This window comes from Notechis scutatus, chromosome 1 (assembly GCF_049901735.1).
Source record: "Notechis scutatus isolate UNSWTSFEM ecotype Mainland chromosome 1, rNotScu1.2, whole genome shotgun sequence".
In the NCBI taxonomy this organism is placed as follows: Eukaryota; Metazoa; Chordata; class Lepidosauria; order Squamata; family Elapidae; genus Notechis; species Notechis scutatus.
Window position 1 is genome coordinate 257,214,373 of NC_142009.1, and position 18,802 is coordinate 257,233,174.

At 38.0% G+C, this 18,802-nt stretch overlaps 1 protein-coding gene across 8 annotated transcripts in view; it reads right to left on the reverse strand.

Annotated features, from left to right (window-relative positions):
- The window catches only part of NAV2 (neuron navigator 2), a 599,301-nt gene that overhangs the window by 191,195 nt on the left and 389,304 nt on the right, over positions 1 to 18,802 (reverse strand). For all 8 annotated transcript variants that reach the window (XM_087951112.1, XM_087951110.1, XM_087951111.1 and 5 more), the window contains exon 3: positions 15,169 to 15,221. In XM_087951112.1, the coding sequence (XP_087807238.1) occupies positions 15,169 to 15,221 (53 nt within the window). The remainder of the gene's footprint in view (positions 1 to 15,168; positions 15,222 to 18,802) is intronic.

The following is an 18,802-nucleotide window of genomic DNA, read 5'->3' on the forward strand; positions in this document are numbered from 1 at the left end:
GACTGTTAAGCAGATGGAGTTCCAGGTAAGAAATCCAGGAGGAAAGGAGTCAGGGAGGCCCCACTTAGGAGCTTAACATTCTCCCTGTCATAATCCAAGTAGGACAGCATTTGGGGGAGATCCATGTGTGTGCAACCTACAACAGGCTTCCTAGGGTCTCCCTGACCTGCCTGAGGCCCCCACATTTGTTACTTTATTGTGCTGTCTCTCCACTCTCAGATTTTAACTCCCTCTTATCTCTGTGGCTGACTGAAAGAGCTGAAAGAGGTCTGTAGTAGCCATTTGCATCTGTAGCATTTAGAACACCATGCATTTCTCTTCCTGCCCTCTCCAAGTAAGTTCTGTGAGTTGTGAGTTCTTATACATTACATACCCCTTGTAGCCATGATATTCCCAACCTAACTTTGTGTTCTAATATGCAGTTTTGAATGAACATAGTAATCAGAAAATTACCTGCTTGGTGTTTTTTTTTTAATCCACTGAATGAATATAAAAGCAATTTACAGACCATTACTGATCATTTATTAGCAATTTAAGAACATATAACAATCTTTATAGAGGACTCAAATTCATTCCTGCCACTGGGGCAGGTTTTGTTTTTTAAATGAAGCTAGACTTAGAATGCAATACCATAGCCACTTCTTAAATGATAATTGGTAGTGGAGAATTAACATTTCAAAATACAAAAACAAAGACTATACTGGAGCTCTCTCTCTCTCTCTCTCTCTCTCTCTCTCTCTGTGTGTCTGTGTGTGTGTGTGTGTGTGTGTGTGTGTGTGTTTGTGTGTGTGTGTATTTGATGTGTATTACGCTGATCCCAAATATTTACTACTTATAAATAATACAAGTACACTTGGCTGGATATCTAAAGTGGGCATTTAATTTTATGTTTGATGTGAAAAGCATTGATTTATGTATTTGTAACTATCAACCTCTCTTCCAGGTGAAATATAAAAGCTAATTACTAAATCTTACCATCACATTACTTCTAGGCACCCTGTTTTAGTTCATAGTACATAAGCTGAGCTTCCAAAGATTTTATAAATCACAAAAAGACAGGGCATCACTGAATGTTTGCTCTGTATCTTAGAGACAGGAAAAATACTCTCTGTGGTGACAGTTGTCATGATATCATTTTCCTAAGAATCTCCAGCACAGCAACTTCATGTAAATTATCCCTGCTGAAGTAGAAAGATGAGATAATCTGAGGGCTGCCTCAGGCATTTCACATATAACAATAGCAGCATTAAAGATAGGTGTCTGATATATGAACTTTATTTATCCACTGCTTTCTGTATACAGAAATAATAGTGATAATGGGATTTCCAGTTTGAAGGGCTTCGGCGACAGACAGAAATCCGCAATCGTGCACAGTTTCTGTCTGGGCTTGCCGCTGGAGCGCCCCGAGCTGGCTGGTTTCAGGGCTAAGCCACCCCGTAGAGGTGGTGAAGAGGGGGGAGACCGCCAGCAGGGTCGAGGAGAGCCGCATCTCTCCTCCTCAGCTGGCCATTACTCCCTTTCCCGAAGGCGGTTGCAGCGGTGGTCAGAAATGGCCACCACAAAGAAGAACTCGACCAGAAAAGAATGTGCAGGAGGAAGATAAGAAGTGAAAGTTTTGGCTGACCGGGTTAAATTGTAAAAGCAACAACCAAGGTACCCTGGAATTTAAACTTACAAAAAATAACATCGCTCCCAAAGAAGAGTCGGAAGCAGCGAAGGAAAGTGAAAAGGGAAAGGTTTGGCTTTTTTTCCCTTCTCTCTCCTTCCCTATACTGACAACTAAGAGACTAAGAGAAATCGGAAAAATCCGCTTTGACATCAATAGGCAATTAAGCTGAAAATAAAACAAAATGCCAAAGGGATAATAAAGATTTCTGGACATTAAAAACTTTCTTTTTCATAAGCAGGAAGGGAGAGAAAAAGAATAAGGGCAGGATCTGGAAGAGGGAGGAGACTGCCTGGAATTAAAAAGAATCTAAAGTAAAACTTCAACAAGACTTCTAAAAGATACATTTTAACTGAAACTTTGCAACTAAATAGTAACCCCAGGAAAAGAAAGTGGGAAAAAAAGAGCAAAAAGAAACAGCTTGCGTGTATTTGGATTATTTGGTGATCTTTGGATTTTTGGTTATTATATTTGAATGACTAAAATTAATCGGGTGGTTGTTTAAAAATTTATACAATGGCACCACTTCTGGATGAATTGAAAATGGAACTTAAAAAGTACAAAGAAGATGCACAAGAAGGGAAGGGTTCTTTTGGCTTCGTTTTTCAATTCTTAGAAATGGAGATTTGGAACTATGAGAAACAACAAGAAAAGACTGCAAAACAAGAAGATTGGGACAAAGAAGAAGCCATCTTTAATGAACAAGTAATTTTATGTGGGGAAGAAAAAGGAAAGGAGGGAAAGAGAATGGAGAATTTAAGACTTAAAAAAAACAACCAAAGAAAAGAAAAATAATTTGAAAAATAAGTATAATACTGGAAAGCAACAGAAAAGGGGAATACAGAAGAGAGAAATAGAGGTAGAGAGACAAGGGGGTAAAAAGGGGAGAGAGAAGAAGAGAGGGAAGAGGAAAGGAAAAGAAGTTACAAAGGACCGGAGCAAGATATAGAGAAACAGGACCTATTTAGAGAGGTGGGTGAAAATTTAACTGAAAAAGGGATTCGGTAAAGGTACATAAGATTGTATTGTTATATTAGTAATAGAAATAACTTTAGAAAATTGGAAATAACGTATGATTAAAATGAGGGATAAAATAGTTAGTGTAATTTAGTGAAATGTTTGTGAATAAAATAAGTGAAATAAAATAAATGAGAAAATTGAATTAGGAAGGAACGGGAAAGAAGTTACAAAGGACCGGAGCAAGATATAGAGAAACAGGACCTATTTAGAGATAATGGGTGAAAATTTAACTGAAAAAGGGATTCGGTAAAGGTACATAAGATTGTATTGTTATATTAGTAATAGAAATAACTTTAGAAAATTGGAAATAACGTATGATTAAAATGAGGGATAAAATAGTTAGTGTAATTTAGTGAAATGTTTGTGAATAAAATAAGTGAAATAAAATAAATGAGAAAATTGAATTAGGAAGGAACGGGAATATTTTAATTAGTCAATGTTTTATAAAATATAAGTGAAGAGGGGGGGGGAATTAACTATGGAAAGCTTATACTTGTTCCCATAGAAGTATGATATTTAATTGAAAAGTAATGTTAAAGATGTTAAGACTTTAATTAATATTAATATTAATGATAGAATTGAATTGGAATGGAATGTTGTTTTAATTATATACATTTATATTTTTTTTCTTTTTTTAAGAATACAGTGTGTATTTTAAGAATGTACCAAGCAGAATCCAAATGGAAGTTATGCATTATATTGAATGTTACAACTTTAGGGAAAATATATAAAGGCGTCATACTCCAATCAGTAACTGTAGGAGAAATTTTGTTTAATGAGAAAAGATAATAGATAATTGAAACAGGACAGACAAAAAATATACCGTATTTGCCGGCGTATAAGACGACTTTTTGCCCTGAAAAAGATGCCTCCAATTGGGGGTCGTCTTATATGCCGGGTCGTCTTATACGCCGGCAAATAGTAATTGGGAAGCACTGCGGCTGCCCGGCTGAGGCACTTTGCGCACCGTGGAAGAATGATCCCGTGAAGCCGAAAGGAGCAGCCAGCCTTCTCCCAGCTCCCAAGGAAGCGAGGCTCGCACCGCCCGAGCTCCGCTGAGGTATCCGGCTGGGGCTGTCAGGAGTTGTTACCGCTGGCGCGGCTCCGCGTGGCTCCAGTCCCGCGTTGCCTCGGGAAGGAAAGGCAAAACCAGGAGCCGCTGCTGCCATTGCAAAGCGCTGCCGCGGCTCTTCCTTTTTGCCTTTCCCTTCCCGAGGCAACGGGACTGGAGCCGCGCGGAGCCGCGCCAGCGGTAACAACTCCTGACAGCCCCAGCTGGATACCTCAGCGGAGCCTGGGCGGTGCGAGCCTCGTTCCTTGGGAGCTGGGAGAAGGCTGGCTGCTCCTTTCGGCTTCACGGATCTGCTTCCACGGTAGACAAAAGTGCCTCAAAAAAAAAAAAAATTGCAAAAGTGGAAGACATGCGGAAGAGGGGGCGAGTATATAACAAACTATATTTTGAGTGGAAATGTTGGGGGGTCGTCTTATACGCCGGGTCGTCTTATACGCCGGCATATACGGTAAATATAATGATTTGAATTGAGATAATTAAAATAAAATTGAGAAAATTAAAAGAGGGGAGAAGCTATGCAGAAAATGTAAAATAGTAATAAGATATGGAATAGAATATAAAAATGAGCATGAACCTGAATTTGTGTCTGTGCGAAGAAATGTAACCCGGGATTATGCTGCTTTCAAAAAAGATGTTTTATTTGTATTTTTTTTTTCTTAGTGAAAACTCAAATAAAATTTACAAAAAAAGGAAATAATAGTAATAATAATAACACCCACAGAGCAAAGAATAGCCATCAAACAGAGGCCATTCATAGCACAGTAGGAAATTAGAATATGCTTGGAAAACCAGTTTATTGGGAAAGGCACCAGGCTAGAAACCAGGAGAGACTGTGAATTCAAGTCCATGAAAGACAGGTGGTAGTTTTGAACCAATCACTCATTCTCAGTCCACAATATCAGGCTCGGGTGGTCAATCAATTATTGTTGCAACCAAAAGGATCAACACTTGGTTGGCAATTTAAAACAAACAAACAAGAAAAGTGAACCGCCCGCCCCCCCCCCCCCCCCCCCCCCCCCCCCCCCGCCCCCCGCCCCCCGCGCCCCCCCCCCCCCCCCCCCCCCCCCCCCCCCCCCCCCCCCCCCCCCCCCCCCCCCCCCCCCCCCCCCCCCCCCCCCCCCCCCCCCCCCCCCCCCCCCCCCCCCCCCCCCCCCCCCCCCCCCCCCCCCCCCCCCCCCCCCCCCCCCCCCCCCCCCCCCCCCCCCCCCCCCCCCCCCCCCCCCCCCCCCCCCCCCCCCCCCCCCCCCCCCCCCCCCCCCCCCCCCCCCCCCCCCCCCCCCCCCCCCCCCCCCCCCCCCCCCCCCCCCCCCCCCCCCCCCCCCCCCCCCCCCCCCCCCCCCCCCCCCCCCCCCCCCTGGATTTATGGGAAAACATTAGGAAGGGGAAAAAATGGGATTAAGGTATGTCAAACAAAACACCTTTTTCCATTCTAAAGTCTGAAGTGTTTTTAAAAAGTATAAAGTTGACCTGATCATTCATTATGAAGAATAATGGCCACAAAGCTCCCCAGATGATGCTAATGAAAAGAGAGACGTTTTTCTGATTAAATTACAACTGGTGGTTGAAAATGGTAAGATTGGTTTTGCATCAGAGCCAGAGTGAATCTGTGCTTATAGTTGTTTAGTTTAGTTTAGTTTAGTTTATTGTCATTGCACATCGTACAACGAAATTAAATACCATCTTCAGTGTACTATACAATAGAATTCAATAGAGTTACTGCCCTGGGATAGACACTGTTGTTCAGCCTATTTGTCCTTATTTTTATTATCCTGTACCATCTACCAGATGGTAATAGTTAAAAAAAAGGGTGCCCAGGATGAGATGGATCTTTGAGAATGTTTTGAACTTTCTTAAGGCAGCGGGAGCTATAAAACTCTTCCAAAGAGGGGAGAGGGCAACCAATGATCTTCTGGGCATTGATGTTATCTCTCTGGAGTGCTGCCCTATCTGCCACTGTGCAATTGGCAAACCATACACAGGTGCAGTAAGTTAAGATACTCTCTATGGTGCAGCGGTAGAAGGTCTACAGGTGACAATAGTGAAATATCATTGGCAAAATGAACTTGGTAGCTTGAAAATAGCTTAACTGTGTTTGTGCTATGGCTTAATGTCGCTTTTGAGAAAAGAATGAGATTATTTCACAAAATTGAAGAAGATATTAACCTGTATTCCTAGGCAGAAGGTACATTTTGTGGAGAGAGCACAACATGTCAATCTACACCTCCAATTTGCTCATATTACCACTGATCCACGGGCCCACATCCAGGGGGTAGGCTTCAAAAATTTTAGCAAACGGTTCTCTGCCTGGTTGCTGGGTGGCTGTGGCCGTAGCCTCCTGCACCACTTGGGAGGGCGTTTTTGCCCTCCCCAGGCTCCAGAGGCTTTCCTTGAGCTTCCGGGAGGGTGAAAACGGCCTCCCCAGGCTCCAGAGGCTCTTTGGAAGCCAGAAACAGGCCCATTTCCAACCATCCCAAACTTCTAGGAGGTCTGGTTTTTGCCCTCCCTGAGCTCCACACATGCCCTGCACTTACCTGCATCCAAAACAGGCCATGTGGGGGACTCCTGGGAGGGGCAGGAGGGGGACTCCTAGGAGGGATGGGTGGGGCCAGGCAAGAGTAGGATTTGAAGGTTCTCTGAACTGCACAGAATCTTAGCTAGGGGCTCTCCTGAACCCCTGCAAACACCCAGCAGTCCACCCCTGCCTACATTTCTCATAAAGTCGTCATTACTCACATTGAGCACCAGACTGCAGTACATGGCCATTTCGTCCTTATTTGGAACTCATCAAATATATGCATAGTAGCCATAGCTTTGGGGGCTATGCAGGCCCTAGAGCTCAGCATTGTGGACAAAGGAGTGTATATGTCTGTCTACAAAGAAAAACGTAAATCTCATTCACCAAAAGGGAAAGTAGAAGTCATTCAAATTAGGCCATGACATGTATGTGACCTGTACCTTTTGATCCAAGAGCTTAAGAAAAGGAAGCAGGAGTGCATATATCAGTCTGAAGATAGAATGACATCTACAGTTGGAGATTCTCAAAAATCTAGTCAATCACCAACTGGTAGAGATGAGTTTCTGTGCTGGACAAAGGATTTAATCAGATGGCTTCAACATTACATTCTATGAGTAATTCGGTGCTTGTTCAGATGAATAATGCCCAGAATCATTATTCTCATGTTACACCAAGGGCTGAGCTTATATCCCAATAATTCTCCTACCACGTGTAATTACTATAACATCAGTATATAGAGATGAAAGTTTAGGGACTTTCTTGAGGCTCAACAGCAATGTGTTTTAATCTTGGCAACTTTAAAATGTTCAGCTTCGGCAGGCTGCACATCTAGCTGGGAGTTGAAATCCACACATCTTGAAATTGCCAAAATTGAAAAACACTTCTCTACATCAGCTGAAGGAAGAGCAATCTCTGCTCTTTAGCTATTGTACTAACACCAGCTCATGACATGATTGTAGGCAAGGTTCCTTAAAGCAGGGATATTGAGAAGTAGAGTTTATCCCTCTCTTGAATTCACCTCTTTTAAAATGTTATTTGGATTGAAGAGTAGCTTCAGGGACAACATGGGTACCAAGCAATCCCAAACTTTCCAAAATCAAGCATGTTTGGGTCCTAGTTCCCACCCCACCCCACCCAGATTAGGATATATCCTTTATGTGCTGTGCAAAACCTAATGCTGGCTTTGAATAAATGGAAGTGGTGTACATATGTCTTATAGTGCAAATTCTATGTGTTTTTGAAATAATGTAAGTACTGGTATGTGAACATTTCCTATAATTACATATCAGTAATTGTACAATTTTTATACCTTTTTACACATCTGAATAAAAAGTTCATGAATTATATGATTCAGCCTCTGAAAGCAGAAACCCATACTTAAAACTTACTCTGTTTACAATAATACTAGTAACATTTAAGCCAAGTCAGCACCTGATCCAAAACAAATACAAGAAAGTTTGCCAAAAGGAGATTCTATGTTTTCCTTTAGTCTTTGTACAAATCTGGCAGCTCATCCTTTTTTTTCAGCCACTTTTGTCGTGTTCTTCCTGTTGCTGCTGAAGTCAACTTTTTAGGCAGAACAGAGGGGAAAGAAGAAATGCAAATTGAAACCAAAGATTTCATCCACACATGAAGGGGAATGGCATTAAGGAACACAGGAGCAATCAAAAGATGATTAGAATCTATATGTTGAATTTCAATGTCGTACAAATCTTCTTGATGAATAATTATAAGCAAATTATACAAGGTCCCAAGATATCAAAAGCACGTGGTTAGCAAATGTTAATATTCTTAAATTTCTAAGTTTATTTATTGTTTAAATAATCTCAGGATTATTATAATAACTAAATATTGTTCTAAGCTTGAGTATCAACAGGCAGTATTGGCATATTCATTTTAAAGAAGTAAATTGAAATAAGACTATTTGAACATTAATAAGATATATTTATGCACGAAAATTAAGAGCAGTACATTATTTGATGGATTACATTCATTTAAACTATGTCAAGGAGAAATTTCCAGGGGAATAACCTTGTTTCAGCTTGCCTCAAACTAGATCTAGAGCTAATACAGCTGTTTGCACTGTAACTCCCCCAAAACATAATGGTTGACTGAGGATTATGGGAGTAGGAGTCTAGATCATCAAGGAAGGTAGATTGAGGAAGGCTTCCTGATCAGCAAAATCAAATACAAATGCTAGCTCAATCAGAAATAACTTATAAATAGTTTGCATAACCACTTAGAACCACTGATGCAGTTGATTTCACTTTTTCACCCAAACATTTTCCCTTCTCCCCAAACATCACAAGTTTACATTTGGAGAATAGCGACGCGGAAATAATAGAATGGACATACCTCATATAGCAATCTCATACCACGGTCAGGACAATGCCAAAAGAGAGGAATTTATCGTGTTCCTATTTTTCTTGTAAACAATTGTCCAAAACCATCCATCATTTCTGTTTCAGTCAGAAGCTACCCAGAAATAAGCTGCCACACATGGGTTAAATATGGCTTAGAATTATCAGCTTACCTTTTAATCAGCCATAAGGTAGAATCCTGTCTCTACTTGCCCAAGCAATCAAACCTGCCCATAGTGAATAAATAGTTCCCACTGCATTTCAATATGGATATGAATTAATTTAACCTCTATCTAACCTCTAACTACTTTTGAGAAATACTCTTCTACCTTTATCCTGGGTTTCTATGCTCCCTTATAAGAAAATAAAGTAAACCTTCTTCAATTGCATTAGTAGCCACTCTTTGCTTCCTAGAACCAGGATCTATCCACTGCCAGTCCAACACCTTAACCATCTTACCACATCGGCTTTCTTTACTTTCTATGCAGTTGTGAAATAAGTGCCAGAATGTAATCCTGGCTGGAAATTCTGGATTCTTACTCTTGGGAAGGATAATGATTCCCCTTAATACTTAAGCTCTGATTTCTATCTCCAGCTATTACTCAACAAGGTGAAGAAAGAATATAGTTCACAGGATTATTTTCTCGTATAAGTAAAACTGTCTCGTCAGCAAAATGCAATGAACTGGAGCTGAGAGGACCTGCTACTGTGCGGGGCTGTCTGGCTTACATCACTGCTTTCCTGACATGGCTAGTTGGTTCCTGCTGATTTCTTACTTGCTAGGCTATTTTGATAGTTGAGGGATTTGTCACTGCTAGGAAGTGACTGATTATGGCTGGGATCTGGGCTGCCTGGGCCATGTTTGACTGCAAAAGATGGAGAAGGACTTCTTCAAAGCAAGATATGCTCAACATGGTCTGGCAATGCTTTCATTGATCCCATTTGTAGTCAAGCCTGGGGCCCTGGAGGCATGGTTAAGCCTGTTTCATGGCTATGTTCATTGTTATTTGTTTCCTTCCTTGGCTGCTATTAATGCTATTTCTGATTTTGCTTTGTTGTTCATTTAATTTTTAAGCACTGTTAGACACCCAGCATCTTGGCAGCCATATAAATTGAATGAATAAATATTTTGCTCCACAGCAGAAATAAAAATAGTTTAAAGCGGACATAAACCAATGATGGGTAAATTTGTAGTCCTCGAGAAATTTCTGAACTACAAACCCTGGCATCCCTCAACACTGTCGGATATTGTAGTTAGGCACCAACTGAAAGGCCACATTTTCTGTATTTTGACTTTAAGTAATATTTACTATCATTGTGTCAACAACAGCAATCATGCTGGTAATACAAAGAGCTACCCTATATACACAATACCTAATTCTGAAGAAGAAAGTACTCACTCTGATATGGGATGGGACACTGTATCGCTATTGTTTATCTAACTTCAAGAAAATAACCTAAATGCAAGCCAGGCCTCATTTACCTGAGGAAGCACAGTCTCTAAGGATGATGATTTTTCCTTGTTATGAATTTCCACTGAGAGTTCGTATAAAAGCAAGGCCATAATATTTTGCTGGTATAAAACTAAAGAGTTCACTTGCCAGCTGTATCGCTTTTGGAAAATGCATGAAAAGGGAATCCAGGCTTATATAGAGCTTGAGCCCTTTTCTTTTATAACAAGAGACGAACTACAGGAAAATAAAATGGAAAGATAAATAAGCATGAAAGTAAATTAGAAGTTAACAGAGGAAATTCTCCTACAGTAAGACAGACCATTGTATGTCTAGCTTTATGTCTAGCTTTACTGTGATTGGCTACAATTATCCATGGCGTTGCAGCGAGACGGGCAACAAACAAATTAAATGAATGAATGGATGGATGGATGGATGTCCAGCCTTGTCCAGCTATCAACTGAACCTGGGTCCTTGTGCTTGGAAAATCTGTATTCGGGCATAGATATGGAAGCAAATGTGTCTTCTCATCAGTAGACATGTTTTAGGGAGTGTAGTTCTTCAATTCATGCCTCAAGAAATTTTGGAGACACATCTGCCTTTCATCCCTTCAATTAATTAAACTGGAGTACCGGAGAAGTCTTAGGTTGGTTTGAGAATTTTGAGAATTGTAATCAAGATGCAACACCTCTGGATCCTATTCAGCTTTGTTTATTCAATTGGCATAGCTGTCAATCTCAAATCAGGAACTCTGGATGAACAAGCCTACCTTAAATATCTGCTGCCACAAATATTAATCAAAACAGGTAGCATCTAAACTGCTATATAAAATGTAAGGAACATTTTTTAAAAATTTGAGATCAGAAATGTATGTCATATGCAGAAGTGGCCTTTACGTTTTAATATTACCTATGTATTCGTAGGAACATAGTCTTCGATGTGCATAAAATTCTGAAAAGCTTTAGATGATCTTTATTGCACTATTTAGTGAGAAAGAAAAGCCAAACAAGATTTTTTTACCCAACTTTTTAAAAGAAGTTTGGAAAAAACAAAACATGTATTATTTCTCCCTTCGTGAGAATTTATTTTACGAGTGACTCACTTTGAATATGTAAGTGTGAACAGTGTCAATACTAAGTATTCTAAAAATAGAAGTATATTTAAATAAATCAGAGGAGCTTTGGTTAGAGAACCAAAAGGCTTTGTATAAACAGCTCGCTATTAAAACAAATTTCCAATGCAGGAAGAATATTTACCAACCATCTCACTGTAGACTGCTAAAGAACACCAATGGTCACATCCTGGTTCTCATTATTATATTGCACACAGTAAAGCACACACTCTGAATTCTTAAACATTGTTCTAAGTATGTAAACATAAAGCTATTCTTTGTCGTTCTCTTGAAATGACAAAAAAAGCCTTCATCTTTATCAAAAAATGAAGCAGTTAGGGATTATGCTTGAATTCTTGCATATAGTATGGCTGTTAATTCTCTTATGCAATTTCATGGGTTTTTATTTTATTTTATATGCCTGTAGGTTGAGATTGTAAGTCATAGAAATGGTAGTTGATATGTTGCTTTGTTAAAAACAAGTTGAAAGTTGCAACGGAGCAATCCAGATATATGCTGAAGGATTCTACCTCACACATGCATTCCATTATTTTTGTATTATTACTGCAGCCAACAAATTTGAAGCAAAAATGATTTGAGTGTTGGAAGCCACACAGTTGTTGAATTAAAAAGCATGTGGAAGAAATGTGCATGTGTGCTAAGTCTTTTCTAGGGAAAGATTTCACTTTTTCCATCCAATTTTATACCTATTATACATCACACTTTACACTTAAGAATCAGTTCAACCCATATTTACAAAATCTTTAATTCTTAAGCATCTGTAGAAAGATAATGATGTATAGTCAGATAATTGTATAGATAATTCTATAGATAATCCCCATAAGGTAGCAAAGACAATTAATAGTATAAGAGATCCAGATTGTTGGGGGCAATAGGTTGACTCTGTAAACTAGTTAGAGAGGGCTGTAAAGCACTGTGAAGCAGTATATAAGCCTAAATGCTATTGCTATTGCTGTTCTAATCTGTGCTGAGTCTTTTACCTGATTATAATACTGTAGTTGAGGTGAGATTTGTTTATTTACAATGATAAGTGTCCTTGATATCCAGAAATTTAAAAAATGGTAATAAATAAAATACTGGTGTTGGATATTATTTAATTTTTTTAAAATTCAAATAACCAAGTAAGCATTCAAGTAAATATTTAATAATATTTTAAAAGGATGGCTTTACAGCAAAATTGAGATTAGCTCACAAAAAACAGCTTCATATCACCAACTTAAAAGTCAGCAGAGAGAACAACTTCTGACAGTGTATGAAATAAATATTATTTTGATTCAGCACCCGTAAAGTGGTTTGTTGAACTACCAAACCTGGATTGTAATAACCTGGAGACCATGAGATGGTACTACAGAGATACAGAAATCTATAACTTTGTTTTCTTAAGTTTGTATAACTTTTTTATTTATATTTTTATTTATTTATTTTTTTATTTTTATTTTATTTTTATTTTATTTTTTATTTTTATTTATTTATTTTTATTTATATTTTATTTATATTTTTATTTATATTTCTATAACTTTGTCTCCATCTAGTGGTTGTCCAAATTTTTGCGTTCAAGCTCTGGTAACCTTACTTTTACATACAATTCTAAATTTTACATGGCTGGCTTCTTACTAAATTAAAATCTATCTGCATTTGGCTTCATAATGGAATCAGTATGAACACAGGCAAATATTTCAAGCAGAGCTCTTCTTTCCAAGATTATTTAGCTGCGTTTTCAAAAGAGCATTTGAAGATCCTTAACAGTACTTATATATGAACTCAATGAAATAAATATCTGCAACATTACGATTTGAAGAATCAATTTATGTGAATCTATCCAGAAATTAATCCCACTGAACTAAAGACATAGATGCAAATAAATGAAGTCCCACTTCAATTGGTCCAGTTCATTGCTAATGCTGATGGAAACTTTGTACTGCAGATGCAATACAATTATTATTTCAATCTTCAGCTGAAATTATATTACCTAAGACAAATGCCAACTATTGATTAAAAGAAAATTATTCTAAAATTACATTTTTAAACATAACACCATGCATTTCTAAACCTATTTTTCCATGGAACTTATAGTGCAAAAATGGCCAAGACGAAGACAGACAGACTGACTGATACTCCCCCCACCCCGTTTGTGTGTGTGTGTGTGGTGTCTATGTGTGTGGTGTGTGTCTATGTGTGTGCAATTTCTTAGGTGGCCAACCACTTTCAAAGTCAGCTAAATCCATGGTGTTAAGATGGCTTTTGCTCTCCAATCAGAAATTATCCTAAGAAAGGATATTTGAAACATTAATCCAGCTGGCTGCATTTATTCATGCTAGCTCTTGAAATCATTTCCGTGTTACATTTTCAAAACATCCAAGATGAGATTAAAGCAAATAAATCCAAGTGGAAATGAGAAGACATAGAGAAGCCAAAGGCACCTTTCAGGACATCTAAGCCCAACATAGAACAATTTAGATTCACCAGTTCACCACAAGCACCATACAGCTGCCACAATTATTTCCTGTTCTAATGATAAGATAAACTTGTGGTTCCTTTGTCAAAGCTATATTTCTTGCTGTGTGTCTGATATTGCTAGCTGGATGTTTCACGACTTCCTTCAGCTTCTTATGGCCAAATGTTGAGCTCCTCCTTCTAATGTGGTATCATTTATTCTAACTATTCAATTTTGCTAACAATTGCATTGTGCTACCTTCTTTCTTGTGTGTGCATGTGAAATAACACACATGTTTTAAATTACATTGCCATCTTTCATTGCCACTACAGTTAAGGCAGAAATTGCTAAAACGGTGAAACCATTAGCTGAAGCCATTGAGAATATATATTGTTTGCTTTAGGTAAAACACCATTGTGGGTGATTTGTCAGAAGATGTGATGTTCTCAGCATAACTTCTGTATAAAAACCATATGTTGTTTAATAAAACACAAATCTGTGCATTATAGCCCTGATCATATCAGCATGCACTTAACACTAGGGTAAAATAAATCTGGATTGTTTGTATGCAATACACATTTCAAGGGTTATGCATTTGGCCTTTTAAAAAAAAGCTTTTTAGAAAGGGTATTTGCAGCTTTTGCGGAACTTCTGTGCAATACTTCCATGCTATTTTTAACTAAAATGACTTCTGTAGCTACTTGGACGTGTTAGACTGCAACATATGCAGTCCTGACATTGCTTGCTTTAAATTGCAATCAATTTATGAATGCTTTAAATTACAATTCTATGCTTATAGGATATGCTCAGGCATATATTATTCTAAGCCAAATAGGATTTCATCCAATGCAAATTTACAAAAGTTCTCCAAATATGCAGTTTAATCAAATGATAATTTGCTAAACTGTATTTTTTATTATTGCATTTTGATAGTTGTGAAACATTGTGCTCCACTTATCCAATTACCATATATTTCTAAATGTCACAGCCTACTTACACCTCTTTAGTATTAAAAAGTATACATGAAAGCTGAATTTGTGCTGCTTTTACTACTGCAACATGTCAATATTATGAACATATTTTCTATCTATATATCTCTGTCTACATCTACTATAAACCCATATTTCTAGCTCTATTTATGTAGATGAGTATATGAATATAACAGATGTAGAAGTTAGAGATATTATAATAATCCCACAAATTGGCAGGAATTGAAGCTATTTCGTCCCTTGCCAAAACATAGTAGAAGCAATTATAAATTGATAGTTGCTATTTTTGTTGTTGTTGTTTGGATATCTTTGAAGGGTGTTTAAGAAAAGAAAATTGATTTATTAAGTGCTAAATAGCTTGATTCAGAACAAAATCCCACTGAGCTTAAACTAATTTCTTTATGAGTAAATCTGTAACAGCACAACCAAATCTACTGCTCCATCTTTTCTACCCATCAATCTATTTGCTACACATCAGCAAAAAAAGGGGGGGTGGGAAATTGAATTATAGAACAAAGAAAAACCTTACCATTTGAGATCTGTTCTTTGGACAGCCATTGATGTCTTCAATCTTCTCATTTGCTAAAAATGAAAAGAAAAATAATTTGAACAATACATGCACATACACCTACACAGAAACCAAATCTCTTTTAAAGACGTCTGGTGTAGTTTTCCAAAGCACTTGTTGCAGCTAAATCAAACAGCCTAGAGTTGTGATTGCCCCCATCAAAACAAATGTGTTAAATACGAAGAGTCACCCGGCTGAATATTTTCTCCTGAACCATTCTTCCTGAGACAGCTGGAGGAGGTCACTGCCATCTCAAAAGGAGACAACTGGGCTGGCCGTTTTTCTTAAAGTGATTAGCAGAGTTTAATGGCCAGATACTTCAAATCTGCAAGCAACATGCATGACTTCACCATTGGATTTTTATTTAATAAATTGTGGATCTGTGTAACCCAAATAACATCCAAAAGAAAATTTTCATTTACTCTCTATGGTCCTGAAGTTTCCAGATTTCCAAGCTTTCTCTACCAAGCCACACATACAGAGTGCAATGCTCACTGTGCAAAATACAGTTCTGTGCTATGTGCTTTAATTGTGTCGTAATGCAATTTAACTGTGTGGTGCTCAGAATTCTGATTCAAAAGGATGTCATTTTCTCTAATCCAGCAGCTGCCTCGATTATTTTGAAGTGTCCTATCAAATTATTGTGATACTGCCTCTGCAATGAAATGGGAGTACCTGAACGAAAGAATGAAAATAAAAAGTTCATAAATAGACCCTACCTACTAGATCAAAGATACAATCCTTTGGCTATCAAGGTGTTGCTAAACTACAATTTTCAGCAGATCTTGCCTGCATGGCAAGATGATAAGATATATGGGGAATGCAATACTGTAATGACTTTGAAGAAAGCCACAAATTTCATATACTGTATTAGTCCTTAAAAACTGATCTAAGGCATTGCAGACAGAAGAGCATTCATATAAAACACAAGTTCACTGAAGACAAGATTGCTATTGATTTTTCAGTGGTAGCCACATCCTTGGATGGGTGCAAACACAGATTTAGTTAAGGAAAGAATCCTAATTCTCTGTATATAAAAGTCGAATGGCTCTTGTAGGATTTGGCAAACTTGGCTAAACATGGTTAACTTATAAAATAAAAATACCCATCTACCTTTTGTAAGTAATCAGGGGGCTTGCTGGATTTAAGACATAGATTATTGAGAGTGATGTCATCCATACAAACACTGGCTGGTTCATTTGGAAGGCTTTTACAGGCCTCCTATGGCAAATCTAACTGTTCAGCCAATGGCATCAAGGTTATCAGAAAGATAGATAGAGAAGCCAAAATGGAATTTCCTCATGACACTGCTTCCACTCAATTCCTTCAAAATATTTTGAAGATCGCTGCTTAATCAATGTTGCTTCTGTTACTCTTGGAACACAGAGCAGCAAGAAGCACCATTGGTCAATCATAGCTCCCACCAACTGACCAATAGGAAAGTGGAAACATCAACGTTTAGTCAGTGACTTGTCTCATGAGGTATGAGTTCTAAAGTAGTAAAACTCCCCAGCTCCTAACTTTACACACAAAAAAGGAAATAATATCCCATTTCCCATGTTATCAGTACAGGTTCTGTATATTTGGCTATTTGGCTATTTTTTTTTTATAAAAAAAGTTCTACACTGCAAAGAAAGATCAAATTTTCATTTGTCCTGAATATAAATTGTCACTGCGCTATCTGATAATAGCATGGCATCATAGTTTTCCAGCCAGTACCTTTTCACAATGGTTACCAATCATGAGTGTTGGCTGCAGTATAGTGTCTCCATATGTGTGGGAAGAAAGGAAGTGAATAATTAGAAGGTGCGAGGCAAGGAAAACCAAGTCAGGCAGTGTTGATTAACACAGTATAAATCAGTAACTATTATTATGAATTATAATAAATTAGGTCAACGCTAGAATATATTTTCTAACCCAACTGAAATGTAATTCTAAACATTTAAAAATGCAAATTTAGGATGTAGTACAAATCCATAAAGTAAATTAAAATCTAAACATGCCTTCCAGTTAAAATTGGACTAAACTATTTACTTTTCTAATATGAAGTTATTTTAGACATCAAAGCATGTCGCCCTAACATAATTGGACAGTTTCTTAAAGAAAGGACTGGGCACTCTTTCAAGTTAAAAATGGTGGATACTGCTTATATAAACAAGGAAAATAAAATCAACCAGTTTCTTTTTCTTCAGTCAATTCCTGCTAAATTTTTACGAAGTGCCAAATTGTAAGTTATGGATGGGTTCCACAGTGGAATGTGCAAAAAGTGGAAGAGAAACATAGAATTGATCTATGTAGCCCAATAGTCTAGAGCAGGTATTTTCAAATTGGTGAGAATCTGATGGGGTTCTATGAAGATCAAGGGGGGGGGGGATTCATTTCACTGCAGTCATGTTTCTATCACTAGTGCTTCTTGATCTCTTGACCAAAATAAGCATTTGTAAAATAGTAGTTCATACATTCTCTGAAAATGAGCTTCTGGCTTTTTCTTCTTCCATATCAAAGGAGCAAGTTACATGGCTTAACTCCATGTGAAAGCAGAATGTGGAGTGCCACAGCATTTATTTCTTCTATAGGGGCAATTCCAAAACTGGAAGTCAGCCTAAAGATTCTTGGTGACACATTCCAAGTCAGCTAGCTTCTTCATGGAAACACTAAGAATCAAATGTATAAAGAGTAAAGCAAGAGAATGTTTTCTGCCCCCACATACTACAGTGAAGTATTCCTTAAATATCTTTGCTGGGCAGCTGCTGGTTTACTAACTTATATATAGAATTCAAAGTGACCAGCAAACCAAATTCCTTTCAGCAAACAAGGTTCAGAGGACAGCAATATGTACTGGCTGCTATGACAGAGGTCCTTTTGTAATGGACACATGTCAGTAAAAGCAGCATATCAATCCAAAAAGTGCAAGCAAACACACAGAAAAAGATGGCGCTTAGGCAAATGGCTGAAATTCATATGATATGTGGCATATGTGGCATATGTAGGAATGAAAGGCAAGAGATCCAAAGGAGCAGAAGTACCAAAGGTGCTTTTTCAGGAGACAACTGGAATTTCTTTTTCTTTTTTTCTTTGAAAACGTCTGCCTGCAAGGAATATAAATCTTCCATTCCCCACTATCCTCTCAGAGCTTAAGAAGCTTCTTGGATGAGAAGCAAAACGTCTTCAAAGGAAAAAAAAACAAACCAAGAAAGTCCAGTTGCCCCCTAAACAAGCACCTTTGGAACAACCATGACCTGGATGACTGAGAATCTCCGCAGACAAAAAAAAGCAGGATATAGCATGAATACAGGCAGCTCTCGACTTACGGCCACAATTGAGCCCAGAATTTATGTTGCTAAAAGTGAGAAATTTGTTAAGTGAGTTTTGTCCCATTTTACAATCTTTTTTTTAAAAAAATAAAGTTTTATTTGGGTTTTCACACATACAAAATACAAGTAAAACATCTTTTTTGAAAATAGCATGGTCCCGGGTTGAACTTCTTTATACAGACACAAAACTCAATTTCATGCTCCTTTTTGTATTCTATTCCATATCTTATACTATTTTACATTTTCTATGTAGTTTTTCCCCTCTTTTAATTTTCTCAATT